Below are 20,360 nucleotides of genomic sequence, written 5' to 3' on the forward strand. Positions count from 1 at the left end.
TATATATATATATATATATATATATATACACACACATGTCAATTTGACAACAGCTGGATGGAAGAATTTAATTTCATATCTCGAAGCCATGTTGTCAATGCCCACGCCTTTTGCAAAGTGTGTCGACTGATTTTAATATCGGACACTGATTTTAATTAACATAACTGCATTCGATGGTCATAAGCTAAGTTCAACTCTATCACAATTATATTGTTATATGTCAGCTCTTAAAAAACTTTATGATAGTTAAGTCAGTAAATCACAAAGTGGTATTGATGCTCAGTAGTGAATACCCCAAAATAACATGCAGATATGATTACTGTTATTAGAAAACGAGCAAAATACGAGTTTAAATAACATCAATACACTGCATATATATATATATATATATATTAGTTAAATAGGCCTTACCAAAAATTACTGTGGTGGTGCTATAGTAAAGTGATCTTATCAGAAACTAATGCTATGGTACTTTGATGCCATGTGCTATCATGCATGGAACTTCAAAGAATAACGTATTACCATGATAATGCCATAGTAAATTTTTGTAAATGTTGTAATACCGTATTTAATATAGCTTGCTGTAATATGAAGCTTTAGTAAATGTCCATTAATTAGTATAAAACCATACATTGAAATTAAAGCTTAATTAATTTAATTGTTTTTTACTGCTTTTCAATAAAGAGTGAAATCCAGGAGCATATTTTCCATAAAAAGTGATATCTCTTGGATATACTGTATATCTTATAGATGTTCACAGCATGTATACCCCATAAAGGTCAACTGTTGATATGCTACTGGTTTTTACATAATGACATAATATTTTCTTGTCAAACTGGTTTGGATGGAGTGTCATCAATGGGCAAGTCACGTGATCGATCTTTTTTCACCTGCAGCACCAGGAAGACAGGTGAAAATATTGATTCCAGGTAAGAGAATGATGGTTTTTCATTTTCGGGGAAAAAAATTACATTGCTGTGTTTTTAGTGTAGTCAGTTATTACACACTCGTTGCAAGGAACTTTTTAAGATGAATTTTGACCACTGAAAACACTAATATTTGATAATGCGAATTGCTTTCGTTCCGTGTCATTTCAGACATTGCCTTTGTTGGCAGGCAGGTTTAAACCGCGCTCAGGAAAATGCTCGCGAATCATTGAAGACATGAGAATGCCTTCGTTTCTATAGTGAATGTTAAAGGGGTCATGACATGGGTTTTTTTATTGTATTATTATGTTCCCTTAGGTGCAATTATAGTATTAATATATATTTTTTTTAAGAAAAACTTTTAAAATCTAGTGATTTATGACCTTTTCCCACCCTGTTTCTCATCCTCTGATTCAAACAGTCTGTTTTGGGGGCGTTTTCCATTTAAGACCTCAGTGTTAACGCCCACTGTTATGATTGGCTAACGTCAGTGCCTATGTATCAATTATTGACGCCCCAGCCAGAACAATATGCAAGTAAACTAAGTAAAAACACTGAGATTATTCATAATGAATGAAATTGCGCTTTAAAAAGTAGTTTAAAGTTTAAAATAGATTACTTACAGTTTGCGTCGTCGTTGTTCCCAGAATAGTCGGCACGGACTTATCTTTGAGCAACAGTTTTCTGGCAAAGCCAGCATCATATTGAGATTTGTTCTCAAAACAGTCATCCTTAAAATGTACAGAACAAACGCTTAAGTTAACACTGCCGTGACTAGGACGTCCGCAAAAAATAAACTGCATCCATTTTTCCCTGATGTCTGGATCTTTCGGCAGCTTATTCAGAGGTTTTGTTTGACCACAGCCAGGAACAGCACATCTGTGTGGCATCGTAATTTTCCTGTGCACAAGTAGTCTCTGTCAGAGCTCGCTGTCCATCGACTGAACACTTGTGAGGCGCACGGCGATACGAAATGAGCGTAGTTGTCTTGCGCTTAAAGCGTAGTTATCTTGTGCTGGAGGCGGTCATATGCAAACGCTGGTACGTCACTTCTAACCGACACGTCACTTCTAACCATGAATCCAGAACGAGCTGTATTTTGAGCTTGATTAAATAAATGATTCGTTTAGAATGGGGAGGACGTCTTAAAATATTAAACTTGCAGGACGTTTTAATGATACAAAGACCTCTTATATACCAAAAGATCAAGGCAAATTTGGTTTCTCATGTCATGACCCCTTTAAAAGTCGTCCATTTGTGCTTGGTCTCCTTTTCCCCACAGTTAAACGCTGCTGGCCAGTGTGTAACATTCAATTGTTTATCTTCATTCCTGGGAGCTTTGTGAAGAAAAACATGATTTTTAAACTTCGCCTGTTTGGCGCTGTAACTACTGTTGAGATGTAGGACAGCATCTGAACAGTTGGCGAGGGCGGGGGCGGGGGGGGGAGGGGGAGGGGGGGGGGGTGTTTTTTGTTATCTTTTATTGTAATAACTTAAACGATGTGCAAATGTCCTCATTGTAATATCTGATAAATATCTGTAAAATAAACTATTTTTGATCCTCAGATCTTCTGAGCTCTGAGGACAGAACAATCCCCATGTCAGCTGGAAACGGGTCAGCATACTGCTTTGACCAGATTCAAGATATGCCTCTGTATGACCAGGTGCCTGTCGGCTCACTGCCATGGGGCCAGGAGCCTCCATACCCTCTTGGTGTTGAAGTGCCAGCAACCAGCTATGACACTTTACCACCACCTCTGCTCCCCGAAGATCATCCTGTTGGCACAGATTACTACGCCAATGATGTCGAAAACCAGGTGGATGATGCCATGGACATCAAACCCATCCGACGCTTCATTCCTGACTCTGTAAAGAACTTCTTCAGGGGTAGTAGCAACAGAGGCAGCAAAAAATGGACATTTCCTTCACCTCCACCTGAAATTGTGAACACCACTACAGAAGGTGTTCCATGCTCCCCTCCACACTCAGGCCCACCGTCACCGACAGCTCCCAGTTCTTACCTAGACCCTTATGGGGGATCTGGAGGCAGCTACACATCAAGGAAGGAGCAGGCGATGTTATTAGAGGAGCCATTGGAATCAGTTTCTGGCCGCTCTCTACAGACGGCCATGACTTACAGTGAGAAGGTGGAGGAGTACAATCAGCGTTATGCATACATGAAGTCCTGGGCTGGACTTCTGCGTATCCTGGGCTGCGTAGAGTTGCTTTTGGGGGGTGCTGTTTTTGCTTGCGTCTGTGCATACGTGCACAAGGATAATGAGTGGTTTAATATGTTCGGTTACTCAATGCATCAGATGTACGGAGGAGTTTATGGGGGATCATCAATGGGTGGGATGTACGGAGGAACTGGGATTTCTTACTCAGGACCTCTGACTCCTTTTGTCCTCGTGGTGGCTGGAGTGACTTGGATAGTGACCATCATTCTTCTAGTGTTAGGAATGACCATGTATTATCGTACCATTCTACTTGACTCCAGCTGGTGGCCAATCACAGAATGTGTGATAAACTTGTCATTAGGTGTGCTCTACTTTGCAGCCGCAATTGTGTATGTTCGAGACACAGTTCGTGGAGGTCTCTGCTATTATCCACACTTTAACGCTGGGCCTAACGCAGGGTTTTGTCGAACAGAGGCTGGACAGAATGCTGCCATTATCTTCCTCTTTGTCAACATGCTGTTGTATCTTGTGGGAGCTGCCGTGTGCCTGAAGCTGTGGAGACATGAAGCTGCAAGGATGCGCAGAGAGAAACTTGGTCTTGATGTAAAGTCCAAAGCATTAGTTCTTTAAAATTTATATTACAAATTATATATAGAAATTATCATATAGAATTGACCATGCTGATAAAAATAACCACTCTTACATTTTAGTATTTGCATCCATTGTAAACTGAGCTAACAAAGTCCAATTTGCTTGTTTTTCTAATCGTAATCATATTTAGATTAAAACAGCAGCATTTCCACTCGACATGGTATGTAGTTAATTTTATTTTCAAAAAGTTGTTTTAAAATCATTGTTGGAATTTCACTGACCCTGGCATTTTTAATCACAGCTTGATGCAGGCTCCAGTGTCTCTGTGCCAGTCAGAACTGCACCAATAATTGCCCTTCCAGACTCTATGAGTGGCACAATGCCTGTTCCTCCAGTTATGATGGAACCAGAGATCTTAAGGGGTCATATCCCTGCGGGACATATCCCCAAACCTGTGGTCATTGCCGACTATGTGGCGTACGTTCTAATGTTCAAACCATTCAGGCCGTTTTATGCCAGATATAAGATCCATCTTCTCCTGTGATGTTTGGAAAGTAGCACACATATCGAAGACTTTGTTAATTATTGCCTGCCTGTGTGTTATTTTTATTCCTAACCCCTTTTCTAAGAGTTTATAGCAATCTTATGTGGTCTGTTTTATCATTCTCCTCACAGGAAATATCCCACAATTAACACTGATGAGGAGAGGGAGCAGTACAAGGCAGTGTTTAATGACCAGTATGGAGAATATAAAGAGTTGCATGCTGAGGTTCAGATGTTGATACAGAAATTTGAGGAAATGGAAAATCTTATGAGGGGTCTCCCCAACAGCCTTCCAGTCAAATGGTGATAATACTACATACTATAACTGACTCCCGATTGGTTGATTGGGTTAAAGGAATATTCCGTGTTAAATACAAGTTACAGTAAAATCATTCAACAGCATTTGTGGCATAATGTTTATTACTACAAAAATTCATTTAGACTTGTCCCTCCTTTTCTTAAAAAAAAAGGAACAAACTAGGCACTCACAATTGAAATGAATGGCACTTTTAATTTTATCAAAGCACTTGCATTAATTCTTCTTCTTAAACTAAGGTAGGATTTGAGTTGTAAAGTTGTTTAAATTGTAATTTTTAGTCATTTTAGTGTTTGTTGACATTACATCATCATGCAACGAAGTTGGCTATACATTTACATAGAAAAGGTTAAAATGTAATTTTATCACACCAAAATCATGTCTTGTGGCTACTTTTGAAAAAGTGAGTATTTTAACGTTCAAAAACTGGTCCCCAGTCACTTCCATTGTAAGTGCCTCACTGTCACCCAGGTTTTCTTCTTTTTTTAAAGAAAAGGAGGCGTGAGTCAAAATAAATTTTGTGGTAATCAATATTATGCCACAACTGCTGTTAATTAAGCTTAACTTGTATTGAACCCAAAATATTGCTTTAGCTTAATGTATTGCATCTTTGATTTTGAAATATTGCTTTTATGCATTCTCTATTTAAACCTGTTGTCTATAGCTTAGTATTTAAATTTTTGTCCTCTGAAAATATATATTCATTCCTAAATGGTGGAAGATGCATGATTGAGACTGGCAGATTTGATTTTAGATATTAACTTTGGCTTTCCTTTAACAGGAGCAAGAGAGAATCAATAGCATTTTTCAAGAGTATCAGAGAAAAAAGGCTGTAAGTTCTTAAACTTTTAATTTTCTTTCTGAAAGTGACAGAATAAATGTTTTTTTTTACTGATGATAGTTGTTGTGACCCCTACACTATGTTCTACAAGCTCCTCCAGTGCATTTCAACCCTTCATCATTAGTTGACATTCTACATGTTTTTAGTTGTTACAAAAGAATGGCATAGTCTCGGTCTACACTAAGTTCCACAAACAGCTGAAACAAAAACAGGAAATGTTAGGGAGATGTACACCGCATGAATGGAGCTATTGACAATTGTGTACTTCCTGTCTGTGTAAGAGAGCATGCTAAAGATTAATTTACATTTTTCTGGTTGTAGGACCCAACATTCCAGGAGAAAAGGGAAAGATGTGAATATTTAAAGAGCAAACTTGCTCACATCAAACAGAAAATTCAGGAGTATGACAAAGTCATGGACTGGAATGATGGTTACAGCTAAAAATCCATCTTTCTAAATTCATTATGAACTTAAGAGGGATTCTCTGAAAAGAAATGACTGGCAGGAAATATAATTGTTTATGATTTTATCTTCAGCATTCAATAGACTGTTTGATTTGAACATGCTTAGGCATTCTCTGAGGTTATTGCTTTTTGTGTTTCTCAGAATTGCAACACATCTCATTGTTTGTATTGAAATTATTTCACATTGAATTAAGTTGATTTCACAGAGATGGAAAGTGCTATGAAAGACATTTACCACTTAAATGGGTATAACAGTTACAAATATCTGTCAAATGTTACCTTCTTACTGTAGAGCAACATTTAAGGCCAGTAGTTTTTAGTCTTATACAGCTCTGGAAAAAATTAAGAGACCACTGCAAAATTATCAGTTTTTTATTTCATACTGACAACATTTTACTGATGTCATTTATAGCATTTATTTGCAGAAAAGGACAACTGATCAACATAACAAAAAAGATGCAGTGTTTTCAGACCTCGAATAATGCAAAGAAAACAAGTTCATATTCATTTTTAAACTACACAATTCTAATGTTTTCACTTGGGAAGAGTTCAGAAATCCAATATTTGGTGGATGATCCTGATTTTCAATCACAGCTTTCATGCCTCTTGGCATGCTCTCTACCAGCCTTTCGCATTGCTGCTGGGTGACTTTATGCCACTCCTGGCACAAAAATTAAATAATCTCTGCTTTGTTTGATGGCTTGTGACAATCCATCTTCCTCTTGATCATATTCCAGAGGTTTTCAATGCGGTTCAGGTCTGGAGATTGGGCTGGCCATGACAGGGTCTTGATCCGGTGGTCTTCCATTCACAATCAAGGTGTGGATGGAGGTATTATGTATCGCTTTGCCTTCAAATGTAATTAGTTACTTTTTCATTGATTGTGTAAGTAGAGAAAAATAAAGTCCTACCTCCACATTGTATTGGTGAATGGTGAATTTTTGTTGTTTTCCAGTCATGACTCACCTTTAGGAAAAAAATATGAACTACTGTAGTTGCATTATACTCAGATGACATTTCAAAACATACTGCGGTTTAAATTGACATTAAACCCAGTTTACGGCATTGAACTGGATTTATCTGTAGGTATAGTACTGCTACTGTAGTATTTACTGCTACTTCCGTAAAGCAAACCATTCTGTTATTGGCTTGACAGGTTTACTCGAAAGGCAAGGTATCAAGTTACAAGGTGGACATCAGGAAGAGAAGGTTATCAAATACATGATTGTGCAAACATCAACAATACTAAATATGGTGTGTAATAACATATGACATGCCGCTTTGTTTGTGTCTTTTAATGAAGATGATTTGATGATTAAAAACATTCTTAATGGGGTTGTGTCACTATTGCATTCCTGAGCCATACACTGAACAATAGGAGTTTCATACATTCAGCATGATTATATAAAGCAAAATTGAAAATCATATTTTTCTTCATTACTAATTAAATGATGACCAGATTTGGACAATAATGTAATGATCCCTCTTGGATTACATATTGATGATTGGTCAGTCAGTCATAAACATCACAGGCAATTTGTGCATTTCTTGTAGAAGTTCAAACGTGTTTTCCAAATAGTTTCCCACACGTGACTGATTGTGACTGATCTTAGAAGCTAAACAGAGTCCTTTAATGGGAGAACCTCCTGTGCTTTTGCATGTTTCATGTCCAACAAGGAAGGGTTCCCCCTGCTGAGTCTGTTCCCCAGCTATCTATACGTTTTCTAGACGTTAAAATGAACTTGAGCTGTTAAAAACGCGTCTCGAGAAACCTGTTCTGCTATATTCATCATCTTTGTTTTTAGCGCATAAACGCGTTTAGTGCGAACTACCCCTTGTAGAATTGTTTTCTTGCCACTGTCTTATTATTTTCTTGATATAAGAAAAGTTATTTTATACACAATAAGTAGGCTATTGTGAAAACCGCTATAGACCTAAAAATAAAACTGACTTGATGGTCTCCTCTCCACACACGTTCAGGTGGTGGAGGAGGGAAGGTGGTTTCAGGGATGTGTGGTTTGTGACAGTTTCTCTTTGAAACTCGTCAGAGGGCGTTTCTTGAAATATTACATCCGAAAGGATGGAGCAATGCTTTTAAAAGGATTTGTTTACCTGCATTGAGTTCTTACGGGCGGCAAAAGGTGAGTCTCTCTTCGTTATGATTAATTCATTTGTGAAATTATTTTTTTTGACGATGAATTAACACCGATATTTCGGTCGGTCCCTCACACAACACTATCGAATGCTTTAGAATAATTGATATATAAGGCACAAGATATAAGGTCGACTTCTATGGCGCTTTTGGAACTTGGACAGCCTATCAGCATCCTCTCGTCCCTCAGTCTTGTAGTCGATGATACATAGTATACTGTGCAGCGCTGGTCGTTTAAGAGGATTAGGGCCAAGCAATAATAAAAAAAATAAAGCCATCTCGAGATTAAAGTCATTATAATCCGAGATTAATCTCGTTAAATTTCGAGAAAAAAGTCGAAATACAATCTTGAGAATAAACTCATTAAATATCGAGATTAAAGTCATTATAATGCGAGATTAAACTCGTTAAATTTCGAGAAAAAAGTCGAAATACAATCTTGAGAATAAACTCATTAAATATCGAGAATAAAGTCATTTTAATGCGAGATTAAACTCGTTAAATTTCGAGAAAAAGTCGAAATACAATCTTGAGAATAAACTCATTAAATATCGAGATTAAAGTCATTATAATGCGAGATTAAACTCGTTAAATTTCGAGAAAAAGTCGAAATACAATCTTGAGAATAAACTCATTAAATATCGAGAATAAAGTCATTTTAATGCGAGATTAAACTCGTTAAATTTCGAGAAAAAGTCGAAATACAATCTTGAGAATAAACTCATTAAATATCGAGAATAAAGTCGTTGTGTTTCGAGAAAAAACTCGTTAACTTTAATCTCGCATTATAATGACTTTATTCTCGATATTTTATGACTTTATTCTCAAGATTGTATTTCGACTTTTTTCTCGACATTTAACGAGTTTAATCTCGCATTATAATGACTTTATTGTCGATATTTAATGAGTTTATTCTCAAGATTGAATTTCGACTTTTTTCTCGACATTTAACGAGTTTAATCTCGCATTATAATGACTTTAATCTCGAGATGGTTTTATTTTTTAATTATTGCTTGGCCCTAATCCTCTTCCGTATATAGCACTTAAGTTTACTGGCGTTAAAAAATGCTTTTGTATATAATACTGAGGCGGATTAACATGGACCTGTATGAATCCTTGTTATTATTATATCTTATCTGAAAAAAATAAAATTTCAATTGCAAATGTCTTCACTGGGAGAAAAACGCTCTGCTATTTAAATGCAGATGAATGGAGGATTCGGTTTGCAATGTGTTCATGGCCAGGGGTTGCTCCAGCAGCAGTATCAACTTTTTATTTATTATTTATTTTTCCTTCTGTTTTGTATTGTTTATGTAATACAGAAATTATTCACAGAATAACTAAACAATGTTGCCATTGTGACAAATGTTCATTCACTCAGATTCTTTTTCAGTGAAATGTAACTTTTCATTCAGTTTTTATAGTAGTATTTTTTTTTTTAAACTTTTTTACGTGATATGAAGATGAAAGAAAATGCTGTTAATCTTGTACATTTTGATCACTTTCGATTAGTTTTTTGGTTTCAAAGTTGGACGTGACCAAATCAATTTGAGTATCACTGCAACCAAACCATTAGTACCTGCAGTAGGCCTACTGATGAGACCGTGTGTAAGAGGAAAGTCATTCTCTGTCGTGCAAGTGGATGGCTATTTTCGCATAAATTCGGGGAAACGTAAAACTTTCCTGAAGATGCTAATTTATTTGCTTTTTTTTTCTCCTTGAAAGTTGTAATACAGTTAAAAGTTTCAGTTAGCCTTAAGCTAATGGAAATTTTTGTTTTTTTTTTTACAAAAAATTTAATAAAAGTAGAGATTATGTAATTGCATTAAAGAAATGTTTCAATTCTGTTACACAAGGTGTTTAAGCTGTTACATTAAGTTAGCATTTGTTTCCGCAAAACGGTTGTGATGCCTTTCAGAGTGTCAGCTACAGTTCAGTACATTTTTCTAATAAATACTATATTAATAAATTAAGCTTTTAATGAAAATAGGTTGACCTATTATTTAATTGCATTAAACTGATGTTGCAGTTCTGCTATGCTGGGTCTCTGAGGGTTAGCAACCTATCAATTAACAGGTCACAATCTTTATATATGGATTGATTAGATCTAGGTACTAGTTGTTGGTTGAAATTCCTCAACAGTGTATTTTATGATGTGGCAATGTTTCATCAAATATTTTTTCTCCCTTACATTAGGTCTCACTCAGATAACCCTATGAAGTTGTTTGCCTAAGTACCTTCAACTCAAAATCATGCAGAAAAAATCAAGTCATCATACCCCATATGGCAGCAGACAGTAAGTTGCATTTGGGAAAAACTATTTTAATCACCCATTATTAAAACAGGCAATGAAGTTTGTCAATTATGTGGTTGAGGCACTGAAAACCATTGTCAGCTTTTCATCAGAGAATACTGAACAAAAGACATTAAAAATATTTAATTTTTAAGGATTATCTCACTTTGTTCTTTCAGTCGACACAGATCCACCCATAGCACAGCTTCTTACCACCCTGATGAAATGCTTCACTTTTATCGCTGGACTTCACCCCCAGGTGTTATGAAGATTTTGTGCATCATTATCATCATTATGTGTGTGGCTATGTTTGCCTGTGTGGCATCCACACTGGCATGGGACTATGATGCATGTTCTATGGGCTTGGGTGGCCTTGGGATGAGTTATGGAGGCTACCAAGGCAGCTATAGTAGTGGAACATATGGTGGTGCTGGGTATGGTTCTGGAGGAAGTGGAGGTGCTGGAGGATATGGCTATGGCGGGGGCACATATATGGATCCGAAATCAGGCAAGGGCTTCATCATCGCAATTGCGGCAATTACCTTCATCGCGATACTCATCATCTTCATCTTGGTGGTGTCAAGACAGAATGCTTCACAGTCTCCTGCGTTCTATCTGGCGTCCATCATTATTTGTGCAATCCTTGCTCTGCTCATGCTCATTGCCACCATTGTGTACTTGGTCGCTGTTAACCCCACAGCTCAGACCTCTGGATCCATGATGTATAATCAGATTTTGCAACTGTGTGCACAATACCAGAACCAAGATCAGGCCTCTGGCATTTTCATCAATCAGTACTTATATCACTACTGTGTAGTGGAGCCTGAAGAGGTGAGCATGTCCTCATGGTAATGTTTCAGTTCAGCTTACCTAGACAATTCTGAATCAGTGTTTGGCTATTGTCAGAAAGGGTTTCTTACCTTTCTGTTGGAGTGATGTTATTATGTAGAGATGCTAGATGAGTGCGACCTTCTTTGACTATGCAAATTTAGAAGCATATCTGTCCTCATGTTGTACTCAAAATGGATGTCACATTCATGTCACTGCAGTGCTATTTAAAGTGATTATAAATATTTCTCTCTTCTTTACAAGGCCATTGCCATAGTTCTTGGGTTCCTTGTGGTGATTGGGTTGATCATCCTTCTGGTGTTTGCTGTAAAGACCAGAGGGCAGATCAGGAGGTACGGCAGGGATTGTGTTCTGTGGCATAATGTGAAGACAATCACTGATGGGCTCACATCTCATGGCATTGGGGAGTGGGCAAGTATATTTTTTTTGAGAATTTCTTTCACAGACAGATCCATTTTATTTCTGCTGTTATAATTTTTTCCACTGTTATTTTATTGTTTTTAACCATTAATTCAGTACAATGCATGAATTAATTACATTTAATTCTGTTTGTGATACTTTAAAATATATGTTTTCACTGCTAGATTTCCCTCAAAATTACCCTGGGCTCAATGCTGCCTTTTTGCTAAGACTCTTGTTGATCTTGAGCATTGCTATTAAGATTTCTGATAATGGAACTTTCAGATAAGTTTCCTGACTAGATTCTGGGTGTGTCCTCTCATGGACTCTCAAAGGAAAGCCAAATTGTCATGACGATACAATGTCCATGGAACACTAACTTCCCTTAAATGCCCATGAATTAACGGACCAAAGAAAGCATTGCTATGTTCTGGTGTTATTAGTTGACTCCATTGCATTCATTCTGACACAAATCACCATGCAAGTAATGTTCATTCTGTATATTGTGATGGTATCTGCGGAAGTAGTGGAACTGGTTCTGCCTGGCTTTAATGCTTGTCCAGACTATTTATCATACCAAAAGAAGGCCAGCTGAGTTTGGGAAATAGCTTGTATGCAAAATGGGAGGCCTAGAGCAAGCTGCCACAGCACACTTTTTACAACTAAAAAATTATACGGCACACCAATATCCAACATATGCTTACTATCATCAATATTTTTCCTTTTCAAGAACTTGTCCATGTTTTCTGTCCATCTTAGTAGCGTGTTTACTTGTAATGAGCTATCGTCTTACTACAATGACGTTTAGATGTGTCTTTCTTGATACAGTACTAAGAACTCATAATTTCCTTGTATTTATACAGGTTAAAAATGTGTCTGGAGATCCAGAGGTTTTTGTCAATGACCACAATGATCAAATCAGTGTTTCACAGCCTATGGTTCAATGCAGAGAATTCCAGAAACCACTGTACCTTCCAAGGTAGGCCATCCTTTGATAAGACTATTGGTATATTTTGAAACTGGCAAAAAATTATATATAAAAAATGATATATATAATAAATTATATATCGATCTATCACTAAACTTTGGTGCCAAAGAGCAAAATAATCTATGAAATATTGAGCCAGTATGAATAGAACTTGAGGTGGAATTTGTTTTACTCATATGAACGTGCATAACCAGTTTCACAAACAAACCTATTATGTGAATTTACTGAAACTTGTCATTAGAAAATTACTCTTACACAGGTGTGGGCATAAAAATCCATCTGCAGTCAGAAATGTTTTATTATCAGACCAAACTGATCAACAAAATTGTATTAATGTATTAGCAATTTCAAATAACAAAAACTTGCTTTCTTTTCCCACAGTGGTTCTGACTTGACATGCTCTTTGTGTGGACTGAAGGGTAAACTAAGGGAATATGACACTGGAGATTCTGGAGATGAGCTGGACACTGACTATGACAAGTAAGCAAAACTCCTTGTTTTAGTGTCAGTTGTAATATTGGAGCACATTGTAACCTGGAAGAGCAGTAAGGAGAAATACAAAAATAGGACGTACAACACACCTTTTTAAATACTCAATTATATTGAACAAAAAGCAGTTGTGAACTTGTGACTTCATGTAATCTTACAGTATCACTCTTGTCCCAATTCCCCCTTCTATATTTTCATGCTCTCAGTGAGTATCCTCCCATCATTAATGAGAAGATGCGGCTTGAGTACAAGAGAGACTTTGACAGAGACCACATGGAGTACAAGTGTCTGCCGAGCCGAGCTAGATGATATTAATCAAGGCTTGGCAGATGTGGATAAAGAGCTGGATGACTTACAGGAAGGCACCCCACAGTTCATGGTGTGTATTTGTATGAGTGTGTAAGTGAAACAGTGTTGGACATGTTCTAATTCTGGTTTATCTCAGCTCTTTGTTTGTTGTGATGCAGCTTCTTCCAACTATCATATATCAGTGTCCAAACTTTGGCTGCTACAGTTCTCACTAAGCATTCCCATCCTGTTCAATATGCACTTGTCTCATTCCATATTTATCAGTATACAGAATATATTTCAAATGATGTCACAAAAATCTCTAAGCTTTCAAATTTCTTTGTGGTCTTGCACATTATCACCTGCATCCCTATAATCCTGCACATACTCTCTAGTCCTTTGCGACGTGATCGCTTGCTGTCTGACACTTTGTGGCAGGTCTGGCACCAGAACTCTGGAATTTGCTTCCATTGAGTTTACACAGTATCTCTTCTACTTTTAGATCACAACTAAAACTTGTTTTCCACAATATTTCCCCATCTCATTTGGTTGATGACTGCCTTATTTCATAGATTGAAAATTGATTAAGCGATGTTGAGCTTTGGAAAGGCATGATACATGCACTATATATACTCTATGTTATATTTAATATTTAATGTTTTAAATTAACACCTGCTAAATGCGTGGATTTATTGCACAGCGCTGGATAATTTATCAGTCACTTTGGTGGGTAACCTGTAAGACATCCCGTAGTGACAGATGACAAGTAATGCTGTTGTGTGTGTGTGGGCGTGGGTGTCTGGTAAAATTGGGCATTCTACAGCCACTGTGGCTGGTGGACAAACAAAGTTAATTTCATACCCTGGTTGTATTGATATTAATTTCTCAAGAATACACAATTTAAACTCTTTGCTTTTATTCTCCCAAAATAGGATGCCATGGAAGTGTACAACCGCCTCAAATGCTTGAAGAAGGTTAGCTTTTTTTGGTTTAATTTCTTTCTTGGGAATTTTGTCCCAGGCCCTGTACGAAGGGGTCCCACTATATCTGTCTTCACATACACACAAAAAATATAAAATCTACAATAATTGTTTTTTTATTGTATCTTTATAAAAGTGTTAATTTTTATTTATAGTAAAGGTATAGATATTGATTATGATCAATGCTGACCTGTTACCTTTCTTTCCCACAGTCTGCAGACTATCAGATGAAAAAGAAAAAGTGTAAACAGCTAAAAGCAAAACTCTGCCTTATCAAAAGGAGGGTCAATGACTATGACCACAGACAATAAAAAACCTCTGGCATTAGAAACTCTGGCATCATTTGGAACAGAATGGTTTTGTTTGGGACGTCATCTGTATTACTGTATGTCTGACTATACTGTTTTATGAAGTCAGGTTTCTGCTTTTGAGCCAAACTAAGCGTGATCACAAAAATATTGTGGCACCTTTTGAAGTATTTTATTTTATTATTAAATGCTGGACCATGTTGTCTCCTTAACCTTTTATCTTTTAAACATTTTAGTCAAGGCTAGTACAAGTATCTTAGATATGAGCAGGACTCTTTCAAAAGTGTGAATTGTGTTTTTGAGTCTTTTGTTGTTGTAATTTTTGGGATTTTGCATTTTGTCAATCTCTGAGCAAAGCCATTCTAGTGTATTTGTTTGCTGTTATAATGTGTCATTGAATCTTTCTTTAATCAATTTCAAGTGCATACCTGGAAGAAGTCCCACAGGTTGTGAATTGTAGTATTATAATAAAGAATTTGAGTATGATAGATAATCCATTGAGAATTCATTGCATAATTCTTATGGTACAGGCAAACGGTGATCTATGAAGCTACCATGAAATGTACATATGTTATTTTTTGTATTTATGCATATAAAAATAAAACCATACATTTTCCATATTCATACTCTTATACTCATTTCAGCAGCTAAATTAACACGTATGTCTGTCAATAAAAAGTAACTCAGAGGTTCTTAGAGGACAAAAATGTCTGCGTAAAAAATGCTATTCAAATATAATATATTGATATTATTTTCCAATTTCACTTTCCACCAACATCAGTCCTGATCATATCTACCAAATATTCATTCATTTTCAGGATTTTAACCCTTTAAAAATGTCAGTTTGTTTACATAATGCCAATGTTATACACACACACACACACACACACACACACACACACACACACACACACACACACACACACACACACACACACACACACACACACACACACTTAATTCACATATGCAAAAAACACTGACATTCATACCAACACAACCACACAATTTTAGCTGCAGTGCTCTTTAATATAAGAAAAATGGCGCCATCTGGTGGAAAATATTAAGAATTTTGAAGCCGGTGCTCCGGAATGAGAGCATGATATCATAGAATTCATGATTTTATGTTTTTCATGAATTCATGAATATTGCAGTTTTATTGGGTTTCTATGGGGAAATGTTTGTTCTGAAGGTCCTGAGGGTAACTATTTTGTGTACACAGTGTAGGTAGAAATGTCAAAAGTCCTCCCAAAATACACACCTTTGGCAAAATGTATGCCTGTGGCATTAACACAGCTTTAATGATCGAAAAAACTAAAATGAAAAAAGACAAAAATGTCCCGAAGGTCGCACAAGGGTTTAAAACAACTTAGGTATTGTTGATTCACACAACTCGGAACTAGTGTTCACATCTTGTAACCGGGGAAACATCACACTGACGTACAAGAGTTGCTTGAACGTATGAATTGTAATGAATTGCATGGTTTTATTATCATTATCACCGAGCAACTTGTATATTAAGAAGTCGTTTGAATACAGCAAGGTGACAACCGTAGTTTATAACTGAATTCGCTGGTGTAATATTCAGTTTGTGTTGTCAACCCACGTAACATAGTAGTGTTTCTACGCGAAAACCACACTGAAATCTGTTGGAAAACTTGAAAGTACAGTTTCGTATAAAGTTTCCGAATACGTTAATAGCTGTAGTCCCTATGAAAGCTTTCTTTCTGTAAGAATTGTAAATCATGGATGAAGAACCAGAGAGAACCAAACGCTGGGAAGGAGGATACGAACGAACATGGTGAGAATCTTTTAAGTTAAGCTTTACATCACCATGGAACCACATATTTCCGCCAAATTACCATAGTTATTGTTAATATAATAAAGCATTGAGGTGTCAGGAAATAATAGAACTACTGTACAAATATACCGTTTGATCAACAGCTAATGCAGTATGTGTCTTTCTCAGGGAGGTGCTGAAGGAGGATGAGTCTGGATCTCTCAAAGCTACTGTTGATGATATACTTTTCCAGGCAAAGAGGAAAAGGTGCAAAATATATACATCTCTTTAATTGTATTACATGTTGGTTTGATACTCCGTTGCAGCTCTCTCTCTCTCTCTCTCTCTCTCTCTCTCTCTCTCTCGTTCTCACACACACATTTCAGAGTATTTGAGAGTCATGGACAAGTTCGACTTGGGATGGTAAGATGCATTTTACTCTCCTCTATAGTATAGCATTATCTGTTGCTGTGTTACATTGATCATAATGTGCCATATGATTTATCCCTAGATGCGCCACCTTTTTGTGGTTGTTGACTCATCTAGATCGATGGAAGATCAAGACCTTAAGCCCAACAGACTGACCTCCACCTTGAAGGTTAGCAGCCTCACATCTAAAATGAAAAGAAAGTAGCATGATCACCTCTTCATATTAGTTTTATTGATCTGTCGAACTGTACCATTAATTTCTCCTGCAGCTGATGGAATATTTTGTGGAGGAATATTTTGATCAGAACCCAATCAGTCAGGTAATATATTTCATTTGTTCTGTATCTGTCTGTGGGTGTTACTTTGCAAATGTGGTGCTTCTGCTTACTGTACTTTATTCTCTACAGATAGGGATCATTACCACCAAAAACAAAAGGGCAGAAAAACTGACTGATCTGGCAGGTTGATACTTCAGTGTTATGGTTTAATGGTTTAAAAAGCTGTTACTTTAAATTACAGTGACATTGTATATTTTTAACAGGGAATCATAAGAAGCATATAGCAGCTCTGAAGAAGGCTGTGGACTCTGCGTGTATTGGAGAGCCATCCCTCTACAACTCTCTGAACATAGCTATGCAGACTCTGAAGTAAGACACACTGCAGCAGATGGGTTAGAGGGATGTGGTCATGTGCACCCTGACTCATGTTTTGCATCACTTTGAAATAAATGTAATATATTCTTAGTTATCAAGCTACACAGACATCTTTAATAGTTATTCGACAATAGGCAGATATTTTTCATTCAAAGTGACTATAAATTCCAATAAAACTGGCTAATTTGATCTACATTTCTATTTGAATCTAGCATGCCAAATGTGTTGACAGAATGTTTTAGTACTCACTACATCCTTAGACTGTTGATACAAATGACATATATACTGTATGCATTTTTTTCATATATATTCTTAATTACAGTAATCATATATCTCTCTCATGTTTCATGCAGACACATGCCTGCTCATACAAGCAGAGAGATCCTGGTTATTTTCAGCAGTCTTACTACCTGTGATCCAGCCAACATCTATGATCTTATTAAAGTGAGTTTGAATGATCTTTATGACTTTATAATGAATCGTACTGCAATGGTCAGTAGGTTTTGAGAAATGTAGATGACTTTCAGTGATCATCTGTTTTAATATATCAACAGACTCTGAAAGGTTTGAAAATCAGAGTGTCTGTTATCGGTCTGTCAGCAGAGGTTCGAGTGTGCACCATCCTCACAAGAGAAACAGGAGGTTGGTAGTAATATGTCTCATACACATACACTTATGTAGTTCATCATTTGTTGACTGTTTGTGTAATGTTTCTTGAATGTACTGTATGTTTGATCTAATAGGAACCTACAATGTGATACTGGATGAGAGTCACTTTAAAGAGCTGCTGACATTGCAAGTGAAGCCTCCTCCTGCCAGCTCCTCCTCAGAGTGTTCCCTTATCCGCATGGGTGATTGCACATTCTTTTTTTCCTGCTTCCTTTATAGTCATCCAGTAACATTAAATAGTTAGGTTTGATTAAATTAGATTTTAGGCAGTCTTAAAGAAATATTTCACCCCAAAATGATAATTTTCTTTATATTCACCCTTATGTGTGAAAATCACTTCTTGGTTAAAAATACTTTCTTAGTTCCCACACATATTCCATTTTGATTGACTTTTTTTTCCAGTAGCTTCAATACAAACAGAAAGTTAGATGACAAAATCAGGAAGAGCGGAATGCTGAAAAGGGCCGGGGCTTAATAAGGTGTTTTTGTACAATGCACGTCTATGGAGTTTAACATGTTCAAGCTCCAAAAAGCACATACAATCAGCATAAATGTAATACACAAGACTTGAGTGGTTTAATCCATGTCTTCTGAAGCAATCTAATTGGCTTTGGATGAGAAACAGACCAAATATAACTGTACATCTGCAGTTTTCTTGGTGTGATCATGATTTAAAGCACGCTTGACGCTTGCATAGAGCACACACATTTGGGGCATGCACTGGATTTTTTGACTCAAGTCAAAATATCTTCTTTACGAGTTTGAGACCGCATAAGTGAACGATGAGAGATTTGTTATTTTTGGGTGACCTGTTCCTTTAAAGTCTTTACCATTGATGGTGTAAATCAGTCCATGATTTGTCCAGCTTTATGTCTGACTTATGTCCCGAAGTGATATATTGGTATATGACAATCTAATCTAATATGTATTCTAATAGAGGATGTGATTTGTATTTTGTGTTTAGGTTTTCCCCAGCACGTCATAGCTTCCATGTCAGATCAGGATGCCAAACCCTCTTTCAGCATGGCGTGAGTTCAGTTGAGAGATTAACACATTTTCATTACACATGAATGTATTTAAATGACTTTTAAGAGTTCTAATTTAATGATATATTTTTAGGCACCTGGACAGCACCTCTGATGAGCCAGGACTCACTCTTGGTGGATACTACTGCCCACAATGCAGAGCCAAATACACTGAGCTCCCCGTGGAGTGCAAAGTGTGTGGTAGGTCCTCAGCTTGTCCCTGTAATCTTCAGAGAACACCCATGTAGTCAGATCTCATCTGTCTTTTCTCTCTGGTGCAGGTCTGACTTTAGTTTCTGCTCCTCACCTGGCCCGTTCCTTCCATCACCTCTTCCCTCTGGATGCTTTCCAGGAGACCCCACTGGAGGATAATGAGGGAGAGAGGTGAGCTCCTCACTCACTGTCAAATGTCTTCTTCTATCTCATTTCAACTAAATTTCAGGAAGTTATTTTTTGTCTTCTCAGATTCTGTGAAGCTTGCCAAGGGGAGTTAAAAGACAAAAGTGTAGGTTTTTAACATTTTAAATCTTTTGTGTAAACCTAAATGGGGTCGTTTGAAGTAATACATCCAACCCATTTGCTTTTGTCTCTCCACAGGTGTTTACTTGTCCATCATGTAAGAAAGTGTTCTGTGTAGAGTGTGATCTCTTCATACATGACACCTTGCACTGCTGTCCCGGGTGCATGCACACAGACGGGACGTCCTGATGAGCCCACAATTTGTACTGATGTGAACTTCAGTACAAATAGAGACTGAGCGATGAAGGAGAAAAAAAAATTCATCGGCATAAGATTTAGATTCTTTGGCCCTGTTTGAACATAAAGGAGATATAAGCAAAAAATGGCTAAATTTTGCTGTTAACTTGCATCTTAACGGTATGTAAGGAAGTAGCCTATGGGGAAAAGAGAGCATCTCACTGGACCAAATGACAATGGGCCTTTTTTCTTTTTTTTAATTGTTTTGTATTTCAGTCTTTGACAGTTGTTATCACAGAGTTGTAATAATAGACATAATTAACAGGACTGAGATTGCTGTATTTTTACCCTATGTGACGTTAATGTATTTGCCTGTGCTTAATTAACCATAAGCAAACGTGTGCAAAATTACTTAAGATTAAATGCTTTGACAAATGAAAACATTTCCAAGGAAACAGTGCCAAACTGTATGGCTAATTATTGCAAACTGTGTGAATGATTAAC

General features: G+C 36.9%; 1 protein-coding gene and 1 pseudogene across 1 annotated transcript; both read left to right on the top strand.

Moving 5' to 3' along the window:
* Positions 1–897: 897 nt before the first annotated feature.
* LOC127637336 (MARVEL domain-containing protein 2-like) lies at positions 898–15,052 on the top strand (annotated as a pseudogene).
* A 977-nt stretch (positions 15,053–16,029) lies between these two features.
* Positions 16,030–19,901, top strand: gtf2h2 (general transcription factor IIH, polypeptide 2). The gene is made up of 15 exons (XM_052125349.1): positions 16,030–16,405; positions 16,574–16,651; positions 16,771–16,807; positions 16,896–16,982; positions 17,083–17,133; positions 17,221–17,275; positions 17,355–17,460; positions 17,820–17,910; positions 18,021–18,108; positions 18,210–18,317; positions 19,100–19,163; positions 19,255–19,361; positions 19,442–19,544; positions 19,626–19,665; positions 19,758–19,901. The coding sequence occupies exons 1-15, from the start codon at positions 16,350–16,352 to the stop codon at positions 19,866–19,868; spliced, it is 1,182 nt and encodes a 393-aa protein (XP_051981309.1). The 5' UTR covers positions 16,030–16,349; the 3' UTR covers positions 19,869–19,901.
* Positions 19,902–20,360: the final 459 nt, after the last annotated feature.

The sequence above is a fragment of the Xyrauchen texanus genome, chromosome 4 (assembly GCF_025860055.1).
Source record: "Xyrauchen texanus isolate HMW12.3.18 chromosome 4, RBS_HiC_50CHRs, whole genome shotgun sequence".
Lineage (NCBI taxonomy): Eukaryota > Metazoa > Chordata > Actinopteri > Cypriniformes > Catostomidae > Xyrauchen > Xyrauchen texanus.

Bases quoted from the DNA above. Each gene is read 5' to 3' on its own strand.
- gtf2h2 (XM_052125349.1), top strand. From the start codon at position 16,350: ATGGATGAAGAACCAGAGAGAACCAAACGCTGGGAAGGAGGATACGAA. The intron at 19,362-19,441 runs GTAGGTCCTCAG...TCTCTGGTGCAG, and splicing joins CGTGGAGTGCAAAGTGTGTG to GTCTGACTTTAGTTTCTGCT. The intron at 19,545-19,625 runs GTGAGCTCCTCA...TTGTCTTCTCAG, and splicing joins GAGGATAATGAGGGAGAGAG to ATTCTGTGAAGCTTGCCAAG.